At 57.3% G+C, this 20,811-nt stretch overlaps 1 protein-coding gene across 1 annotated transcript in view; it reads right to left on the bottom strand.

The window, feature by feature from the left end:
* Positions 1 to 1,548: 1,548 nt before the first annotated feature.
* ACACB (acetyl-CoA carboxylase beta) overlaps positions 1,549 to 20,811 on the bottom strand; it is a 25,012-nt gene continuing 5,749 nt past the window's right edge. The window contains 48 exon segments of the mRNA XM_009577885.1: positions 1,549 to 1,675; positions 1,799 to 1,935; positions 2,615 to 2,723; positions 2,725 to 2,774; positions 3,032 to 3,186; positions 3,861 to 3,973; positions 4,442 to 4,619; positions 4,932 to 5,067; positions 5,313 to 5,409; positions 5,602 to 5,698; positions 5,864 to 5,984; positions 6,068 to 6,211; positions 6,763 to 6,873; positions 7,069 to 7,189; positions 7,356 to 7,453; positions 7,792 to 8,061; positions 8,275 to 8,397; positions 8,781 to 8,936; positions 9,478 to 9,666; positions 10,245 to 10,303; positions 10,306 to 10,396; positions 10,497 to 10,712; positions 10,790 to 10,831; positions 11,236 to 11,292; positions 11,482 to 11,589; positions 11,682 to 11,781; positions 12,247 to 12,384; positions 12,640 to 12,758; positions 12,865 to 12,954; positions 13,339 to 13,452; positions 13,541 to 13,654; positions 14,062 to 14,186; positions 14,267 to 14,355; positions 14,440 to 14,540; positions 14,851 to 15,039; positions 15,157 to 15,303; positions 15,824 to 15,958; positions 16,111 to 16,261; positions 16,339 to 16,484; positions 16,982 to 17,063; positions 17,710 to 17,813; positions 17,894 to 18,044; positions 18,505 to 18,668; positions 18,909 to 19,070; positions 19,366 to 19,536; positions 19,793 to 20,002; positions 20,174 to 20,284; positions 20,547 to 20,656. Of these exon segments, the coding sequence (XP_009576180.1) occupies positions 1,549 to 1,675; positions 1,799 to 1,935; positions 2,615 to 2,723; positions 2,725 to 2,774; positions 3,032 to 3,186; positions 3,861 to 3,973; positions 4,442 to 4,619; positions 4,932 to 5,067; positions 5,313 to 5,409; positions 5,602 to 5,698; positions 5,864 to 5,984; positions 6,068 to 6,211; positions 6,763 to 6,873; positions 7,069 to 7,189; positions 7,356 to 7,453; positions 7,792 to 8,061; positions 8,275 to 8,397; positions 8,781 to 8,936; positions 9,478 to 9,666; positions 10,245 to 10,303; positions 10,306 to 10,396; positions 10,497 to 10,712; positions 10,790 to 10,831; positions 11,236 to 11,292; positions 11,482 to 11,589; positions 11,682 to 11,781; positions 12,247 to 12,384; positions 12,640 to 12,758; positions 12,865 to 12,954; positions 13,339 to 13,452; positions 13,541 to 13,654; positions 14,062 to 14,186; positions 14,267 to 14,355; positions 14,440 to 14,540; positions 14,851 to 15,039; positions 15,157 to 15,303; positions 15,824 to 15,958; positions 16,111 to 16,261; positions 16,339 to 16,484; positions 16,982 to 17,063; positions 17,710 to 17,813; positions 17,894 to 18,044; positions 18,505 to 18,668; positions 18,909 to 19,070; positions 19,366 to 19,536; positions 19,793 to 20,002; positions 20,174 to 20,284; positions 20,547 to 20,656 (6,128 nt within the window).

The following is a 20,811-nucleotide window of genomic DNA, read 5'->3' as shown; positions in this document are numbered from 1 at the left end:
TACTGTATGAACTCTTTTTCTGTTCTGTCAAGTTATTCCTGAAAAACTCTGTGCCTAAATGTGCGGAAGAACTCTGGTTTAGGGACAGGCGTTGGCAGGAGGGCTGCTACGAGCTGCTCTGTGCTAAAGCAGTTTCTGTGCTGCAGGGAGGGGGCTGCACAGCGGCAGAGGCACCGGCCCCTGCTCAGATCCGCTGCGTTTACACAATGACAAAAGAAACAGAGCTCAGGAAAACTTCCTCGAGAACTGTGCTCACTTTATTGGCGGTGGTTTGGCTCCCGTAGGGCGACCATCAGCACCCCCCTTCCCTGACAAAGTGCAGTGACACCTTCCAAACCAGCCAGCATCTCGTAAGGCCCCTTCCACCCCCAACCCCAGGACAGGGAGACCTCCCCGCAGACCCTGTGGGAGCCCCCAGCCCAGGCATGACCAAGAAGGTGTCCAACACCTCCACACCACGGCAATACCAGCGCTGCGCTTGAATCAGGAATCCCGCCTTCCGTCGCTGTCCTGCCTCCCCCCTTGCGAGCCAAAGCTAAACCTTTGCTGGTGAAATGACGCACCCGCACAGCCAGAGGCACTGAAAAGCGCATATTCAAATTTCCCCTCCATGAACCGAACTGATTAAAGGCCACCCGAGAAGCAAGGCTCAGGTCCGAGCAGACGGAGAGCTCACCCTGGCTCCTGTGCTTCAGCGGAGGAACTGGGTCGCTGGGCAGGAGCACCCGGAGCTGTGTCCTCCCTCCTCTCCGTCCTCCGCAGGAGCCGCAGGCTGAAAACACCCAAAGGAGCTGGGCAGGAGCCAGAAAGGACACGAGATGGGCAAGAGGAACAGTCAGGTCAGTCAAACTGTGGTGGATCCGTTGATGTTCCCACTGCAACAGCTCCCAGCACGGCTCGCTGATGTCTTTTCTTGGCCATCAGCTACTCATAGTCACATCTACTGATCGCTCCCCAACAAGGATGAGACAAATCGCTCCTCACAGTTCCTAAGTTTATTATAAAACATCAGTTTGAGACTGCTTCTTAAGCAGGGTTTACATTTCCTTGTGCCGGTGCCTGGTCAGCTTCAACATAGTCATATGGAGACCTCCTCCTTCATCCCGCTCCCCTGTGGTGCTGGGCCACTTGGTTTGTACTTCCAGCTCCATCCGGTCTCATGAGACATGTCTGACACTGGTGCTTGTTTTAAAGACTAAGGCCAGGGCTTGCAAGTAAAACACAGTAAAAGATTTTAGATACTTTTTAAAACCTACTTCTGCACCAGGTCCAGACTCCAGACTTGGCTTGGGCCAAGTTTAACTTCTGCCAAGCTGCCCCTCCGATGAGTACCCCCAGCGCCAGAGGGAACTTTGCACAGATGGAGAGACCATCTTCATGGCTTAAAATACAAACACTGGCATCTTTTATTTAGGCACACAGGCTTCAGTTTGAGGGCTGATGAACCAGGTGGGGAGGTGAGGTCTGGCCTCTGAGCAGCAGCATGCGCCGGTGCCCCTCCTGCCCTGCGGCGACTGCTCTGCACGCCGCCGGCTGCTGGCCACCAGCTCAAGATGGGCCATCATTATCCACCGTCGACAGGAGACGGGCGACCTGGGCCTTCTGCGCACCGGTGATGTGCTGAGTCATCTGGATGACGCAGTCCATGGCCATCTCGGGGTTGGCTTGGAGCAAGCTGCAAGGCAGACGGGAGAGGGCAGGTGCCACAGGAGCTGAACCAGCTCGTCTCCACCACCTGCTGTCCCCAGCCCAGGGGACCAGCATTGCCCTTCGCATCCCGGCTCCCATGGCCACTCACCTCCGGATGTGCTTGAGTACGTAGTCCCGCTTCAAGTACTTGATGTTCTCCCGGATGGGTGACTGGGTGCCGTCGTCCTCTTGCATGTGCTTCTCCAGCCACTCCACCACCACCTGGTTGTTGTCCCAGAGGTAGCCCTGGGGAGAGCAGCACCGTGGGCAGGGGGTCCTGCTGCCTGCACAGCCTGAGCCCCCCCTTTCTGCTGCATCCGTGTGCTTTTTCCTCCCAGGACACAACCCGGCAATGGGATTTTTCTTCTCAGTCCTGCACGTAGGGCACAGCATGGCACACTCCCCCACTCCCATCTAACAGCCACTGGGGAAAAGGTTCAGTCCGGAAATCAAAACTGGGGAAAGCTTCCTGGACTGTTTAAAATGCAAAAAGTTAAGGTAAAATATGTTTCCTTTGCACACCCTCACTTCCCAGCTCAGCAAGCACAGGACTGACATGGCGAGGTGTGTGTTGTGGCACTTGCACTTGAGAGCAGCTCAAATGCAAAGACCCCAAATCTCTCTCCTGCCCTGGGAAGCCCTATCTGATGGTAGAAAATGAGGAGGCCCGTGTTTATTTGGGGGCCACCTTGCTACTGCTGAGCACCAGCATCCAACTGAGGTCACCTGCTTTGAAGAGACAGCCCCAGGCTCAGGGCTGCTTGGCTGCCCACCCTGGCACAGGCTGCAGCATGGTAACTCCCATTGCACATTTAAACCCTTAGAGAGGCACCAACAAAACATTTGAGCAACAGGAGGGCAAGGTGACAGCCCTCGGGACCCCCCTGGCCGCAGGGATGCCTCGGGAAGCCAGGGCCGGGGGTACCTTCGCAGCTCCTTCCGTCTCCATGAACCAGCGCCGCAGCATGGACTGGATGTGGATGTGGCTCAGCTCGCTGTTCGCCTTCAGGACCTCCGCCTTCACCACCCTTTTGTCGCAGCCGCCAGTAGAGGAAGGAGCGGGCGTTCTTCCACTCCAGGATGTCCTGCAGAAATGGGGCAGAGCCCAGGTTTGTCTTTGCAGAAAGAAGAGGAGCTGCTGCGCAGCGACTGCTCGCTCACAGCTCGTACCGGTGGGTTTGAAGGCAGCTCTGCTGGGCTGGAGCAGAGAGCAGCACCCGGGGCAGGTACGGCACACTGAGCTGCAGCCCAGACCCCCGGGAAGGGACTTTGCCTCCCACCTTTGTGCCACCACTGCAAAACTCCTTGTGCCGAGCCCCTTCCCACCAATGCCCTGGCTCACCGTGATGACACCTTTCTCCTGCATGCGGCCTGGGGTGTCGTGCAGGTCGGCAAAGTGCACGGCCACCTGGTAGTACATGGGCAGGAGGAGCTCCTCCCGGGCCTTGAGCTGCTTCTCCAGCTCCTTGCGCTGCGCCTCGGACAGCTCGGGGGTCCCTGCGGGAAACGCCATGCTGAGCAGCCCACCCGCCACCCCGTGACAGGGTCCACAGGCCACCACGGGGTCTGGGCTCCTGTATCAGCCGCCCCCGCCAGGGAATGGGGCACCCAGCGTCATGTTCTTTTGCTTCGGCACGTTTACACCCCTGCCCAGAGCCCAGCCACAGAAGGCAGTGGCCACGAAGGGGCTGCACCGTGTTCAGTGCCTGCCGCAAGAGAGGTGGGAAGTGGCATTTGCAAGGACTTTGTGGGACCGTGTTTTAGCAGGGTGGAGGGGCACACCTCCCAACGCAGCCCAACCACCCGCTGCAGGCAGGAGCTGATCACAGCAAAAGGAGACCCAGTGCATTAAAGGGAGCCTCTGCGCAGCTCTGTAATGACATATATGACATATATGTCATCTCATTAGGTACTGATTCAGCATGGCCATTGCCATTCTTCATCTCAAAGCATGGGAGAAAAGTCCAGCACTATTTACAGAGCCCCCAGGAGATACAGGTGTTTTAAAGTACCACCACATTCCCTTGGCAGGCTCCACCATCAGAAAAGCCATAAAGAATTTTCACAGAGGAACACTAAAGGATTTCCTGATGGTTGCCACCGTGGTGTTTGAGCCTCATGTTTTAACTTACTGCTACCAATGCCCACAAGCCAAAATGCCCTTCCCTTACCCAGCTGCTCAACGAGCTTGGCATAGACCGTATCGATCCTTCTCATGGTCTTCACCAAATCTTTCTTTCTGAACTTGATCTCCACTGTTCCTCCAGGCTCCAAAATGCCTCCCCTGGAAGGAAAGTTTGGTAAAGCAGGGATGGTCTGCAAGGGGAGAATAAACCCTGCGACAAGAGGTCCAGGCAACTCTCTCTTCTAAGAATTAGGGAGAGAGAAAATCTAAAAGGGTTTTGTTTCCAGTCTGGGATTCTTGTCTATCCTCCCACTCCTTACAGCTTGCTCCAATGTGCATTAATTCAGGTTAGAGAAAAGGCCTCCTGACTCCCAGAACCATGTTTTACCCACCCACAGCCTTCACTGGATGCAGGAGGATATCCCCAAGGAGATACCTGCCACGCTGCTCTGTAAGAGCCCTGGAACTTTTAGCTGATGGCTTTGATTAACTCAAGGGTAAAAACCACACATCTCAAGTGACCAGAGGTCTCTGCCAGTAGGATTGTGACTCTGCAGACCCCATGGACCGGCTTTCATTTCTCTGCACGTGGGCTGCGGAGGATGCACATATATTTTGGACGCTGACCTGCTCTCCTTGTCCGCGTAGAGCTCCACATACAGAGGGTTGATGGTGGAGTCGATGACCACCCAGGAGCCTCCCCGCAGCTCCGCGTGTGGAGGGATGTAGACCAGGACAGGCTGCTTAAAATCGCGGAGGCTATCGACAATGAAGGCGCCGAACTTCAGCATTTGGTCATACATGTCTGAAAGCCAAAGGGATTCAGTGGCTGGGTGCCCCGCCTGCTGTGGGCCAGGCTATTGCCCCTTACCTCCTCCTAAATGCCCAATGCCACCCTCTCTATTGGAGAGACCAAACAAGCACCCCAAAACCAGCCCAGCAGGAAGCCACCAAGCCCTGGGACCTGGGTCCTGGCAATGCCCCATCACATCCCCAGCCCAACCCCACATCCCGGAGTGGTGCGGGCAGGACCCTGGTAGGCTGGGTCATCCCAGGACCCTGTGGGGTGGCATGAGTGCCAGCAGTATGTCACGGCACGGGTACCAAGCGTGGGTACCTTTCATGCCGCTGGAGAAGCCTCGCCAGTTGGCAAAGATCATCAGCGGGAGATGCTCCCGGTTGAAGTCCCGAATAGCCTGGGCTGTTTTAAAAGCAGAATCTGGAAACCAGACCTGCCCGGCCTGCTGGATTATCTGCAAAAGATGGCAAGCAGCAGTGCTGAGAACGGTGCTGGTGCTTCCTGGCACACCGCGCTGGCAGTTTAGTGGCACGTGGTATGCAAGAGCTGGAAGAAAACAAACTGACCAAGCACCCTTGATTTCACCAGTCTTTAAGGAAAATCAAGACATACCAAAGGATTACACTAAGCTTTTTCCCTGCTCTCCCCTCCAGCCTCCTTCCAGCTGCCGCTTGGCCACACTAAGGTCTCCCCACACACCTTTGCCTCCGACTCCGGGTTCGCAGGGTCTGCAGGTATCGTCACCTCCACAGTGCGGGTCTCAACAGCGATGACACCCACCGGGAGACCTCCCAGCCTGCAGTGAGACAGGGTGGTCTCAGCAGAGGCCAGTTCCCCTCCACACTGTACCCCAGCCTCACCAGAGAGGTTCCCCCCATCACCATCCCAAAGCAGCGCCACGGCCAGGGCTTGAGTGTGCTTGACCGTGCATGCAGCTTCCCTGCGTCGCTCTCTGCCCTGGGGCTCCATGCCCTGCTCCCGGCAGTACCTTGCTCTGCCAACCACAACTGTCTGAGCCCACAGCCTCATGATCTCCAGGAAGCTGCCCTGGTCGAAGAAGCCACTCTGCCAGGTCCCCTTGAGAGCTGCAGAGCACAGGAAAAAGCGGAGTGGTGCAATGGTGAGCACTGAAGGGCTCCCTGTGCACCAACCCGCAGCAAAAAGCACCTTCTGCACCAGGACAGGAGGTTTGCAGTTACAAGATATGTTTGGGAGCATTGCTGCAGAGGTCTCAGGTTGCCCTCACTTACTTGGGTGGGGTCTCCCTGCCAGCATCCACCTGGGGTCATAGGGGACTTTGGAAGGGACAAAATCTATTTCTCTTTCGATGGGGTCGCTTATGGCAGTGACTGGCACCGGGCTCCGGTTATCCTGCAAGGGAGAGCCCCGAAGGGCAGGTCACCAGCCAGGTATGGGGTAACACCCCACACCACCATCCTGCAGCACCCTCCTACCTTGGGTATGTACGAGAGCCACTGCAGGATGGTGTAGACCCCCTCAAAGTCATCCGGGACAGTGACATGGGAAACACCGTTATTGTGCATGATCTGCACGCCCCCCAGCTGGTTATTGGATGTGTAAACTTCACGTCCCAACACCTAGCCAGAATTATTAACAGAAATGCAGATCAGTCTCTGCTAACATAGGAGGCACCCCTCCATGCTCTGTCTGTTAAGTCAAACCTCTGTACAGGCACATTCCCTCTGGTTTGAGGCTGAATTTCCACCTCTGCCTACCAGGGTGATGTTAAAGCAAAAGGACTCTGCTTTAGACACCTAAAGGGACCCACAAGTGCATCGGTTTAGCTAAGCAGGTTTCAAATCAGCTCAAACCAGTGCGGTTCTGTCCAGAGATGGGTTCTGTCCCTGGGACTAGAGCCAAACAGTCGCCGTGGCAGCTCTGCTGTCTGGCCCGGCTTCAGGAGTGATGCACCATGAACTGGCCCCTAAAGCAAACAACTGCAGGGTGGCATTCTCTCAATTCTCAGTGAGGTGAGCCCAGCTGCAGTTCCCCTGCATCTCCTCCAGACAGGTCCCGTGAGGTGACGTGCAGGGAACTGCCACCTCTTCCCACGGGACAGGGAAGGAGCCCACGCATGTAGTGGCGTGAGGGACAGTGCCAGGGAGGACACGCGGCTGGAGCATGGTACCTTATTGAGAGCCGTGACGCCGGTGAGGATGATGTGGGAGTTCTCCACCTGAATGACACGCTGGCCAAGCCTCACCAGGTACGCGCCGATCCCGATGGCACGACAGGTCACCTGGACACACACACGAGGACACATGGGGTTACTGCGGAGAAAGAGCTGCAGCAGAGTCCATGAGAATGATGCTCCCTGGCTCTGCAGGAGTTACACCAGGTCGCTTGTTGCATCCTGTTATTCCCCCCAAGGTGACCTTAAAAGCAAGTAGGAGAGAGGGGAGGAGTGGAGCAGGGAAAGGACCCACGGCTGTACCATGCTGATGGTCACTATTTCATCGTAAGCGCGAGAGGACTCCCCGGCAATGGTACCGGCGGCTCTCAGGTTTTCCACCCCAAATCCGTTATCCTTCCCGATGATGTCCAGGAGGACATATCTGCGGGGAAAGCAGAGCCATGGTGGTGTGGGCAGGACAGGGGGAAGTGCTCACCTGCATGGTGTCTGGCAGGGTGCTGAACAAGGACATGGGAGCTGCATCCCGGCAGGGATGCCGGGCAAGGCTTGGGGTGGCTCTCTGTGCCCCATGGGATAGTGGGGCTCACCTGGACTCGCCCTCTTCCTCCACGTGCTCACAGTGCACCGAGTTCATGGCGCTGATCTTCGTGTAGTCCTGGGGAGTCAGGTACAGGTATTTGAACCCCTGGAAATAAAGAGGAGGAGGATGAGTTGTGGAGTCCCTCGTGCACACGCTCACGTGGGACACGGCCCCTCTCCAAACCCAACCCAAACCCGCCCCATGCATCAACAGCGGCTCAGGGACCAGGGCTGGACAGAGCAGCCGTGCCAGCACTGGCACCTTTAATTCCACCCCGCTGGGGAAAGCAGAGAGAACCATCCCCATAGCAGTGGGTGCACGTGTGTGCTCACCCCGCAGCACTGATCCCACAGTTTTATGTCCCAGTTTAGCTCTGGTCTTTCCTCCCCCCAATAAATCCTCTGTTATTTTCTGTGACGGCAGGAGGGGAGGTGCCCACGCACCTTGTAGGGGTCCGCAGGGTCCACCCAGGCCACCTGGAACATGTGCTTTATCTCATCGGCAAAGCCGATGCGGGCGCCACTGTTGGCGGCGATGTAGATGCGGGGGATGCCTTCGGCCCGCGCCAGCTCCGAGGCCCGCAAGAAGACCAGGTCCTCCTCTGGCCCGAAGGAGCCGATCTTGTGCGTGATGTCGTTGCAGATGAGCACGATGTCCCGGCCTTTCGGATACTCGGGGGTCTTCAGCTTCATTTTGAAAGCAACCATCCCCACCTGCCCCAAAACAGCACAAAGTCACAGGGCAGGCTCCTCCAAAGAAATGGGGTCTGAGCTGCAGACTGCATTAACCAACAGACATTGCCTGGGGAGCATCTCCCGGGCTTTAAACACAGCCAGACTGGGGAACCACCAGCCATTCCCACGTGCCGCAGCACAACTTCCCCCCCCGCCTCTCTCTTGCCCCATTCCCAAATCATCCCTTGTTACCTCGTTCCCTCCGGGGATCCTGTTCATCTGCATGAGGTGCCCCTGCGAGTCCAGCACCAGCTCAGTGTACGTCAGGACGTCCTTGGGGTACAGCTCTGAGGAGCCCCACAGCTTGAAGAGAGCCTGCAGAGACACCGCGCACAGGACAAGCTGAAAGCATGGGGCTGTGGCAGCTTTGAGGCTACTGCCTGCACACTCCTGCAGCAGGCTGGGACTTGGGGTGAGCAAAACTTTGCGTTAGAGCCCCCACCCTGCTGCAGACCTCCTTGCACAGGGCTTTCTGGTTCACGTCCTCCATGAGTGTGACTACTGCAATTTACAAGAGCTAGGAATCGGTTTAGAAATGCTTCATATAACCAAAAATGTTGGGGCTTGGGCTCTTTTCTTTTTCTCATTTGTCAGCTGAGGGGAGTGGAGTCTTTTCTCCAGATGGGAATATCTGGGGAGGGTGGGGACGAAAAGTAAATGCAGTAATTTGGAACCTCTTTTTGCTCAGCTGGACTCACCTGCCTGATCATCTCGGGGAAATCATACACATAGGTGGTGCCCAAGGACTGTGCCTGGAACCGCTTGGCCTGAAGCAGGTCCTTGGTGACGTAGGGGGTGTTGATGAGCATCCCGTGCTGTGGCCCTTGCTTGTCCCCATATGACTGAAACATGATCTGGAGAGAGAGCAGGGCAGAGCGCTGGCTGCTTTCCCTCGGCATGCGGGCGAGTCCTCTCTGCAACACTAAGGAGCAAGAGCCCCACAGAGCTGAAGCGCTGCTGAACTTTGCCTGGCCGAGATGCTTCTGCCTGTGACTCTAGTCGACCAAACAATATGATTTTCCACCCCACTCTTTGCTATTGAGGGGACTGAGTGCAACACCGCTGTGCTGCAAGTACCAGTAACACCCTAATATTGACCTTCACCTCCCAGACCAAAAACTGCACAACTATGCACTAGCAACACCCCTGGGGCTCAGCACCATTTTGGAGCAAAGCATCACCCCGAGGTGCCCAACTGGATGCAGCACAGAAGGGACTGAAACCGGGCCAGCCCTGGGAATGATGCTCCACAGTGCCGGGGGCTCTGGGACAGACTAGCACTGCAGATGCACAAGGATTTTTGTAGAAACCACCTCAAAGCTTCACCATAGCTGATAGCTGTTCAAGCAGTCGTGGTTGGGTTCCTGTTTGCAGCCGCCACCTGCAGTTACTCACGCTGCCGGTGCCGGGGTCCCTCACTTCCTTGTAGAGGCTGATGTCCAGGTAGTAGCCGGACTCGTTGGTCAGGAAGAGGCGGATGGGGATGGCGGTGGTAGTGGGCGTCAGGCGGATGTTGATCTTCACCTCAGCCTGCAGGACCCGCAGCTTCCAGAGGCGGGGGGTGGACCGCACTGACTCCTCGATCTGGGTGTGGGACAGCACACGGATGGGTCCATGGCCCCGGGGACACCACTGTCCCCGATGCCAAGGCTGGAGCAGCCCCGTCGCATCTCCACCCCAAGCAGATATTTCAGATTTGCTTTGGGCAAGCCCCTTCCCTCTCTCCATCCCTGGGGGCTGGTGCTGTCATCCAGCCTCTCCACTGGGGAAAGACAGTGTCCCACATCCTCCTGAACTTCAGACTGCCCACTGCCTGGAGGAAGAGCCTGCCACCCACCCTCGTGCCCTCCAGTGAACTGCCTGCTTGTCCATGTCTGTACAAAAAGCCCTGATCATTGCAAAGTGTGAAATCTCAGCACCTCCCCAGCAAACAGCCCACAGTGAGGGTCTGACACAGAAATTACGCTGCAGGAGCCTCTGGGGCTGCCAAATCCAATCCCCATCCAGGGTCGGCTGTGCACTGGTCGGGACCGGGTCTGACAGCCAGCGTGGGGGGCGGCTGCCCATCCGTGCAAGTGGTACCGAGCACGGAGGATGATACAGTCTCCATTCCCAACTCAGCACTGCACTGACAGCGGGAAGCAGGACACCGAGAAACGTACCTTGGAAGGGTCCATGACAACCGTCGGGACAAAGTTGAGGAAGATGTGGTTGCAGTCCGGACGGTGGTGTTGTTGAAGCCCCCCTCCAGCTCATCCATCGCCCCCGGGGCCAGCCGCTCGCCCTCATTCTGCAGATACTCGAAGGAAGCCTCCTGCGGTGCACCGGGCAGATCAGGGGCGGCCAGAGCAACCCCTGCACCTGAAATGCACCCACCTCTGCCCGCGCACCCAGGGCACCCGATGCCGCCTTGCCTTGGTGACCAGGTCTGAGTGGCGCACGATGGCGCGGATGAAGAAGCGGTAGTCGGTGGCCTCGGCGCCCGCCTGCACCTTGGCAGCCCCCAGGTAGAGGTGCATCTTGTGATTGGCGCAGGGAATGGCCATCAGGTCGAAGTTGCGCATGCGGCTCAGCTCCAGCTGGAAGGCCAGCGCTGGCTCCAGGTGCCGGTAGATGCGGTCCTCTGCAAACTGGCGCGGCACGGAGGGGTGAGCGAGCAGCCAGTCAGCCAGCGCCGGACAGGCTCTGCTCTAATCGTGGCTCTTACCTCGTCCCTGGCTCTGAATGTGAAAAACTTCGGGAATTCTCTCTAAAGCAAAGGGGAGAGAGAGGACAACATGAATAATCCTGGCACACAGAGAATTTTTCCAATTTTCATTATTCATTAAAAAGAAAAAACCTTGCAGGCTTCCTCCTCCCCCAAAGGGAAAAGAGCTGGGAGTAATCATTGGCTTTTAAAGGCAGCTTAAAGCTATGGAGCAGCCATGCAGGAACCACGTGTTACTGAAGACATCAGCAGTATAAAGGATAATACAGAAGATAAATCACTCATTGAATCCCTCATTAATTAATTCTCAGCTCCTGATGCAGGTACATCCATCACTCAATGCTATGTCTATAAGGTACTTATAGATGTCTCTAGGTGTTTTAGGGAGGCAGAAGCACAATGTGTCTAAAGTCACTCTGCCTGTCGGCGGCTCAGTCTGCACTCACCTGCTGGGCAATGAGAAACGTGATTCTCCGGAGACCACAGTCAACGAGGACATTTTTCTACACAGAAACAGAAGACTCCACCAGTCACGAGAGCTCAAATATCTCCACCGAGGGAGCAAACAAAACCCAAATGGCACCCACGGGGTGCAGCATTTTGGGGAGCACGTGGAGATGAGGCAGCACCTTGGGGTACGGTGCCCTGGCTTGCAGGGTCTGCAAAAAGGGGGTCCAGCCCCAGCAACAGACCTTGGACTGGGCAAAGGCTCTGAAGATGGGCACCAGCTTCTCGTCTTCTGCATGGTCAGCCCAGCGGAGCGTGATGTTGAGGATGTGGATCGGCTCCTCGTGCACATTCTGGCAACAAAAGCCCCCCAGTCAACCCTGACCAGCAGCACCACTGCCATCCTGGCACCATCTGGGGGGGACAGCAATGGCATCATGCCCACCTTGGCATCCTCCTCCTCATAGACGGTAGTTCGCGCCTCACTGAAGAGCGTGCTCTCTGAAGGCGGGTCAGCAAAGCATGAGATCACTTCATCGAAGTTCCTGCCCAAACAGCAGGGATAGGGTGACAAGCCAGCACGTCGTGCCCACCCCCTGCCCGAGGGGACAGCTCCAGGGACCCGCTGCAGCAGGGACTCGGGTACCAGCGCAGCGGCCCAGGGGCACGCACTGGCTCAGCTGGGCTCCACCAGCCCACGGCAAAGCCACAGCTCATGAAACACAGCTCTGAGCGCTGCTCTGTTAATGTGCAGAGATGCTTAACCTGTGCCAGGCAAGCTTCTCCCAGGCTCCACATGTCCCCAAAAGACATATCATGTCCCCACCAGGTAACTGTCGTACTGAAAATATCCAGCCCCAACCTGTGGCTGCAGGAGGAACAGGAGTTGCCCTGAGCGCTGCCCGGCTGCCGACAGCTTTGGCTCTTCTACCCCCTTTTGCTCTCTAATGACTGCAGCAGCACCGAAAACACATGTGTGTGACCAGCCAGGCATGTCCCTGCACCCTCACCTTGTGAAGTCCTCAAATCTGTCGAAGGCCACCATAGCTCCCATCCGCTGGCTCAGGGGAGAAAAGCCACTGTCCATGAAGAGCTCGGTGCTGTGCCGGGCCAGGTCAGGGTTGGAGATGCTGATGGGGACGGACATCCTGCGCGGGGGAGCAAGGCAGCCATCAGCCATGGATGAAGGCACTGCTCCTGGGTCCAACAGGGACCACACAGGTCCCACACGGGACCCTGAACTGAAGAGGGCTCATCTTGCTCCACTGGCAAAGGGAGAGCATGGCAGGCAGTTCCCTCTGAGGGTCCCCGTGTTTTGCATGCAGGAGATGATACGAACCCAACAGCTTTGCAAAAAGGACCATGTCCACGGGAGCGGGACAGGCGTGCAGGGGCCCCCATACCTGTTTGGATGGGAGGAGGGCAGCATGAACTGGAACTCCACCAGGCAGGTGCCATCCGAGAGCTGCCGGTGGTGCAGGCTGTTCAGCTCGTAGGCAATGTACCCACGCCGCACGTACACCTGGGAGGGGGAGGGCAGGAGGTACCGCCGTGCCCCCACTCCCACCACACACGTCCATGCCAACCCCCAGAGCTTGCGTGCTCCCTGCGGCCCCCCCAGCCCTCACCTCCAGCGCCGCCATGCGCACCACCTGGTTGGTGTGGTAGAAGAAGATGGGAAGCACATCAAAGATGGTGGTTTCCGACAGGATCAGTTTCTGGGGGAAGAAAGCAAAATTTAGGACAAGGATGAAGTAGGAGCCCCTTGCCCCATCACAGGATGGGGGAGGCACATTCCAGAGGGGTCCCTCAATATGGGGCTGTGCAGGACTGGCCACCAGGGTGCCATGGGACACTCAGCCCACCATGGGGACACCGCCAGACCATGTCAGTCCCCCTGCCAAATGGGGTGAGGAGCAGGGGATGGGGACTGGCAGCAGCAGGGCGTAGCCCCTCCTCTGCTCTGCACAGGCACCGACACCGTAGCAAGGCTTTGATTGCTTTTTTGGCTATTTTTAAGGCTAAGCCACTTGCAGCCAGACCTCCTCACCAAAGCCACCCGAAGCCAAATTCCCTCTGTGGAAAATCGCACGATTCCCAACCTTCAGGTTTTCAGGGCAGTAGTCGTGTCCGTACATGTCGATAGCAGAGAGGAAGATGGACTCCACCTGGTTGTGCCGCAGCTCGTAGGAGGGCAGGTGAGAGGCGATGAGCACCTGCAAGGGGAGAGGTGGCTGGGAGTGCGAGGGACGGGGACAGGGACGGGTCAGGGACGGGGACAGGGATGGCGCGGCGCTCGCTGACCTGCCGGGCTCTCAGCGCCACTTTGGAGTGCTCAGTCTTGCTGAGCTGTGTCAGCTCGTGGAGGATGGCCGTCAGCTCGTCTGTCAGCGTGGGGTCGCGGCCGCACAGCTGGTCCTGCAATGCATGCACCACCATGGCTTGGGTCAGGCCCCTTGCTGTGGGATGGCTTCACCCCACACCCCCAGCCCCGCATGGGCAACGGGAACAAGACCCGAGGAACTAAAATGGGCTCTTTGAACCAAGTGCAGCAATGCAATGCTACAGAGGGCAGATAAAGTCCCCCTAACGAGGCAAGAATGGACACTTGAATGCAAAACCCAAACCCTGGGGATGCATTAAACAGAGGAGCAGAAAAGCAGTTTCTCAGGTGTCCGCTCGCTTTCAAGGGAAAAGCACAGGGCTGTGACAGCCACCCACAGCTGCGTCCCATCCTGCAGCGATGCAGAGCTTGCCTTGGCTTATGGGCTTTTCCCTGCCCCCAGCCTTTACTTCTGGTGTCTCGGGGCATGGGTTGTACTCACAATTAACATGGTCACCAGCAGGTTCTTCTTTGCCACCTGCGCGTGTGAGAAGATGCTCTCCAGCACGGGGGTCATGTCGGGTTTGCACTGCTCCCGCAGGCTGATGACGCACTTGTCGTAGTGAGCTGTGGGGCAGAGCATAGTGAGCCCTGCAGACCCCCCAGAGAGCCCCGCAGATCCCTCCGGAGACCCCCCGAGCCCTCACCATGCTGGAACTGTGTCTCCACTTGCAGGTAGCGTCTTAGCAGGTCCAGCACCACTGCCTTCATGTAGCCCCGAATGCCACTGCGGTACCTGGGGAGCAGAGAGCTCAGCGTGCTGCAGGGAGGTGGTGGTGATGGGGCGACCAGGGAGGGTCACAGACAGTGCAGGGCTCACCTCTGCACCAGCTGCACCACGCTCTGCGTGTTCATGAAGAAGACCTCCCGCTCAGCCTTCCTCTGCAGTGTGGCCGCGTGGGTGTCCAGCACGTTGGCAATCTGCAGGGAGAGAGCACAGGATCCGGTGCAGCTCGGGGCCAGCACAGCTGCAGGGCTGCCAGCTCCCCGGCTTGCCTGGGGACAGTGCTGCTGCACGCAGAGCCTTTCGTTTGTTGGTTCCGCCAAGAGAAAAATGCGAAGTGACAAATAAATATACAAACACAAGCGTACAAACACAAGCATTTCCCTCACTCATTTAATTTTTTAAAGTATCTCTTGGTAGGACAAATTCAGGCAGAAACTCCTAACTAGCTTTGGCTAAAAAGGAAGCAAAGGCCAAGCTGGGGAGTGCAGCCCCCGCACCGCTCACCTGCTGGCTGGGGAAGCGGCAGAGCACGGAGGTGATGTTGCTGGCGTACTGCGCCATGACCTTCCGGATCGACTTCTCCACGGACAGGGGGATTCTTCCCGAAATGCTCGTCATGATTTCCTGCAGCTCTAGGAGGGGCAGGGAGGGGTCCCGCAGGGTCTTCATCAGCTGCGCCACCCACTCCTTCACCTGCGGGGAGCAGAAGCTGGTGCTGCCCGCACCCATCGGCGCTGCCTGTCCTGCCATCATGGCAAACACAAGGCAACGGGGCAGGACACCTGGACCATCTTTGCCCCCAGCACCCACCTTGGCACTGAAGTAGGGCTCGGGCAGGCAGTACCCATTCATGATGTTGGTGAGATTGTCCAGCACGTTGCGGAGAACCTGGTGCTGCTTCTCGCCAGTTATGGGGAGGGCCTGCTGGGCTGGGAGCCCTCCCGTGAATGGCTGCGCCTGGAGAGAGCAGAGAGAGGTGGGCTGGCTCAGGTCCTTGCCAGCATGGGACGGAGCTCCCCAAGAGCTGCAGCTGCCCCAGAGAAACCAGCACAACCCCTCCAGCGTCTGTTTTTGATTAGATACAGAGGAAGCACCTAACATCCAGCTTCATATCTCTGCCGGTGCCCCATCATGAAAACAATGCAGAAAAACTGGAGATGTAGAGAGAGTGCTATAGATACACTAAAAACTTATATGTGAGCTTCTGCACGCTAAGTAATCGTGCATGGGATGCTTACGCAGAGCAACACTGTGGCACGCAGAGCAGCCACTCGAGCCCCAGCGCAGCCAGCTGGGGGACATGGCATGGTCACGCAAGTGCCACCCTGTGCCAGCATGGGGACACACCCCTGCTGATGCCCTGGTCAGGGCAGCTCCTCCGTTTTGTCCCCCAGTGAGCGTCCCCAGTGCCCTGCAGGATGCCGCTTGGGAGCGGACAGGAGGGGACAGCAGCATGGCCGGCCCCCAGCAGACTCACAGGCTTCACTTTGGTGGGATCATCCAGCTCAAGCCGGGCTATGATACAGCCCGCTTCCAGCAGCGCACCCGGCCGCTTGACATAGTGCACCCGCCCAGCCTCCTCCACTGCCAGTGTCATGATGATCTTCATCACCTGGGTGAGGACAGGTGAAACCGTCATTGAACGAGCAGCACCTGGGCACCACAGAGCGCCTCCAGCATCACAGCAGTGTTGGTGGATTTAGTCTTTGCCATCCACCAGCATTGCAGGAATGGATCTTCTCTGGGCTCTTCTGCAAAACTCACCTCGATCTCTGCAAAAATGTTCCCCTCTGGTACGTAGCCACCATCATCCACCGTGTACTGCAGCAGCTTCCCCGCGGAGGGCGAGCGTAGCACTGTCGGGTCCTTCTCCTTCTCGAAGTCACAGGTTTTGTTGCCGATGGTGATCCGGTATCTTAAGGAGAGAGAAAGGTCTCACCAACCGGCTGCCGGTCAGCGGGGAAGGCCGGTGGGGGCCCAGTGGGGAGGTACCTGTCGATCTCCTCCTTCATGTAGGTGGTGTAGCTGTTGCCGTCATAGGAGAGCAGCAGCCCACCGTCGTTCAGCCGGTGCACATCTATCTCTATGTGAGTGCGGTTCATAATGATGACATACGTCGTCAGGGACTGGCGGGCAACCTGCAGGCAGTGGCCAGGGAGAGCCCTCAGTGCAACCCCCTGAAATGCGTGCAACGGCCTTTCTGGGGGCTGGTGGTAATGGTGGGGGGTGAGGAGCATCTCCCCGTGCTCGGTGGAAGGGCCGGTGCAGGAGCAGCACGCTGCCACGGGACGGGGCTGTGCCAAGGAGGGCAGGAGGCAGCCACCTCAGGCTGGCAGCTTGGAGCTGGTTTAACTCATGGCTCACCTGCTGCTTTCACTGTGAGTAGGGAGTTTTTGCATGAAGTTCAACTAATTGGGTTTAAAAGCAAGAAAAGGAGGTCCTTTATTAAACTCAGGGCAACAGGATGTATGAAAATGTCTGTCTAGTTAAAATGAGGTTATTAACCTCACTTTTATGTTGCACATTTTTAAAGGACAACCTCATATTTATTGCATCTTTCTCCTTTAGGACAAAGGAGAAAGTCCCTGTAAGAAGCGCTGCAGCCAGTTTGAGAGGAGCACGGCCCAGCCCTCACCTGGAGAACGTACTTCACGCCCTCATAGATGAGCTCCACATCAACGATGTTCAGCAAGGAGGCTGCTGGAAGCACCTGCCCCCTAAAACACAACGAACTGGTCAGGCACCACAAGTATTGCTTGCCTTGCACGCCGGCGGGGAGCCAAGTGTGCGAGATGTCAGCGGTGCTGCTGGCGTCAGGCTGTGCGGGCTCCAAGTTGACTGCGGGAGGGCGCAAAGGTGACCGGAGGGGACAAGCATCTGCTTTAAATGACCCACGTGAGCACCTTGTAAAAATGCATCCGAAGGCAGGCCAGACACCGGCAAAACACGCTCAGATAAGGACGTGGGGGAGAGCCCCAGGCGTCCTCCAAGGCCGGAGGAATAACCTTGACATTCAAGTGCAAAAACAAAAGCAAGCTGCATTCAGCCAAGCCACTTTCCCTTGAAAGCTGTTTTCCCAACCATGTGAAACTTTTTCCCCTCTCCAGATAAAGCAATAGCCAAGAAGCCAGAGCTGTGAGTCACAGCAGATACCCCTGTTTCCCAGCTGTTGCAGTGCTACTGCCTCCAGATTTGCAAAGCTTTTGCAGCAAAAGTGGGAAGGAAGATGGCCCGGGGAGAGCAATACTCAGGTCTCCATGCTTGCAGGAGCCACCCCGGACTGCCGCGAGCCGCCCTTTAGGACATGCCCTCCCTGTGCCCATGGCATGGCCAAGCCCCCATCAGGCACCCTCCGCTCCATACCTCTCCAGCGAGTGCAGGAAGTCGGTCATGCACGTCCTGAAGGCAGCATCCGCGACGTTCAGGGCACCACAGACAACACCCAGCATCGTGTCTGGCTTCTCTGCCTGTGGGGGGCAAAAATAACAGGATTTGCATCTTACACTGGAAGGGGAGCTGCAACCTTGGGGCAGCCAGTCTCCCCCACCTGCACTTTCTCAGCGATCAGATGGTCCAGCCACCCGGTGTCTATCTCATTGTTCTGGAAGCTCTCTGTCTCCAGCAGCTTAATCAGATACTCCACAGTGGTCCGGAAATCCCCACGGATAGACAGCTCTTTCAAGGCAACCACCATGTTCCTTTTAGGGAGCAAAACCCTCCATTAATGACCAACAAGGCAGTGCTTGGCTTTCAGCAGAGGAAACCAGGGAACCACAGGGACTGGGGTGATGAGCTCCTGAGCCCTGGATGCCCTCATGCTTGGATGAAACAGCCTCACAGTTCCCATTGACTTTAAATACCCAAGACAGACTCGTTACATGTTGCTCAATTACTGAATGAACATTGCTGCTCACTGGCACCAAGCACGTGCTTAGTAGATCACTACAATGTGTCTTTAAGGATCAGGTTGATGAACTAGGGCTGTAGCACCAGGGCAGTCCGAAAATTTGGCCAGACAGTCTCTGCAGCACAAACAAGCCACTCAGCAGAGTGGCACCATTCTGGTCCTCTCAGATAAAAGCCACTTTTCCTGGCTCATGCACCAATTGCAAGTCTTCCTGAGGACACCCGCTCTCCACCCCGGCCCGCCACACTCACGAGATGGCCTCCTCCCGGTTCTCTCCCCACGAGAAGCAGTGCCCAAACTGGGAATCAGCAAATTCGTGCAGCCCCCCGGCCGCTGCCACGCTGAAGTACCCCCAGACGTTCTTGCTGCTGCGGAAGTTCAGTTCCTGCACCGTCCCCGAGCTGGGCTTGAAACCCTGAGCAAAGACAGCGCAGAAGACATGGAGAAACCAGGCTCGACACTCAGGCAGAGTAAACAGGGAAGGGGAATCCCTGTGCAATTTATCAGTCTGCGGATCTCACCAATCCCACGGGTTCAACGCCCATGAACATCGTCCGGCTGGGGAGGACCGTGCCCAGTGCAACCCCGCGAACGGCAGGGTCCCCCTGTCCCCATGCGCGGGGACAGTGCATGAGAGCCTGTCCCCCCGGCTCACCTCCTCGGGGTTCTCGCTGGTGATTCGAGCAGCGATGACATGGCCCCTGGGCACGGGAGTGTTGGTGGGGCTGTGGAAGCAGATGGGTGTATCGCCCCAGGGGCTCTCCCCATACAGTACCCGGATGTCTTTTATCCTATGCAAGGGGATGCCCATTGCAATCTACATGAGAAACAAGGAGGACTTTAGCTGCCAGAACAAGACTTTAGCATGAAAATTACAACTGGGAGACATCGCTAGATGGTCTGAATGAAGAGGGAGGGGAAGGGTCACCATGCTGCAGGCAGCTGCTCCCAGAGGGGAGCCAGAGGCGAAGGAGGGATGCTACATTTCTTCCGCCTGCACCCGACATGCTGGTATATGGGACAGCTTGCCTCTGCCAGGCTCTAGCCCAGCACTCCTCTCTAAATTACAAAACTGCTTCATCTAACACACCTCACAAAGTGCGCTCAGATACCTGCAGCTGGGCAGCAGGGAGGTTCACATCCGCGATCATCTCTGTGCAAGGGTGCTCCACTTGCAGGCGCGGGTTCAGCTCGAGGAAGTGGAAGCTCCCGTCCTCGCTGTAGAGGTATTCGACGGTGCCCGTGCTCACGTAGCCCACCATCTGGGCCAGGCGGACCGCGCACTGCAGGAGAGGGTGAAAACGCCACAGGGAGTACTGACCCTCTGTTCGCTGCAGCAGTCAGGGTGTCCCGAGCAAAATGGCAGCAGTGTTCTTGCACAGACCCAAGGAGACAAGCAGGGCTGGGGCTCCCTGCTTGGCTCGGGGTGTCCCTCCCTTCCTTAGGAGCCTCGGATGCCAAAAGCCACAATAAACCCAGCACGGATCAGACTACTTTCTCACTAAAACCTCATACTGCCCTAAGACCAGGGCCACCCACCTGCTCCATCACCTCGATGACAGAAGGTGCTGCAATGGTGGTGGGCGCCTCCTCGATGATCTTCTGGTGCCTGCGCTGGATGGAGCAGTCACGGCCAAAGAGGGAGATGGCGTTGCCGTACTCATCAGCCAGCACCTGGACCTCCAGGTGCCGCGCGTGCTGTGCCAGCTTCATCAGGAAGACGGGGGACCCGGGCGCCTCCGCCTGCACCTGCAGTGAGGGAGAGGGTTGTGCTCTGGCATTACCCCCCAAATTCATCCTGGGACGGAGGCAGGTCCTGCGGCGAGCCCAGGTGAGAAGCACGAGACACCCAGAGTGGGAGCAGGACCCTGCTGCATGCCCCAGGACGGGATGGGGATGGGGGCTCCAGGCACCTCTTACCTGACGGAAGCAGGCACCAAATTCCTCCGCTGCCTCCACTTTTCGGATGCCTTTGCCCCCACCGCCTTCTGCTGCCTTGATCATCAGAGGGTAGCCGATCCTCTTGGCCACCTGAGGGGGGACAAGGACTGGGGTGACTGAAGTGCTCTGGACCCCAACCCATCACCCCAACAGTCCACCCTGCCCCAGCCCCATGAATCCCCAAGCAGGATTGCCCCAAGCCACATCCGTGCAGAGGGATGAACTGCTGCTGAAACATCCTTGCATCGCTGTCACGTGTGCTGGGAGGCCAAAAGGGCTAGGGGGCATGCAGGCTCCAAGGAGAAATAATGGTGGACAGGAGACAAGTGGCTGCCCGTGGGCTCGGCTTTACCTCCAGGCCTTCCTCCATGTCCTTCACACAGCCCTGTGCGTACGTCTCGAGGGGGATGCTGATCATCTGCTGATGCTTCTGGTCCTCCTCAGACCACTGGGCCACCAGACCTGCAGGCACAGCCAGGGCTACAGTCACCACTGGGGTGGCATGGCTGGGGTGGCACGCTGGCTGTGCCCAGGGAGCTGGGGACCCCATGCTGGCACACGCCTTTTCCCCTGTTTCCATGCACCCCATCTCCAAAAACCCCTCTGCCCGAACCAGT

This window comes from Fulmarus glacialis, unplaced genomic scaffold (genome assembly GCF_000690835.1).
Source record: "Fulmarus glacialis isolate BGI_N327 unplaced genomic scaffold, ASM69083v1 scaffold15275, whole genome shotgun sequence".
NCBI lineage: Eukaryota > Metazoa > Chordata > Aves > Procellariiformes > Procellariidae > Fulmarus > Fulmarus glacialis.
This window is presented reverse-complemented; position numbering and strand designations above follow the sequence as displayed.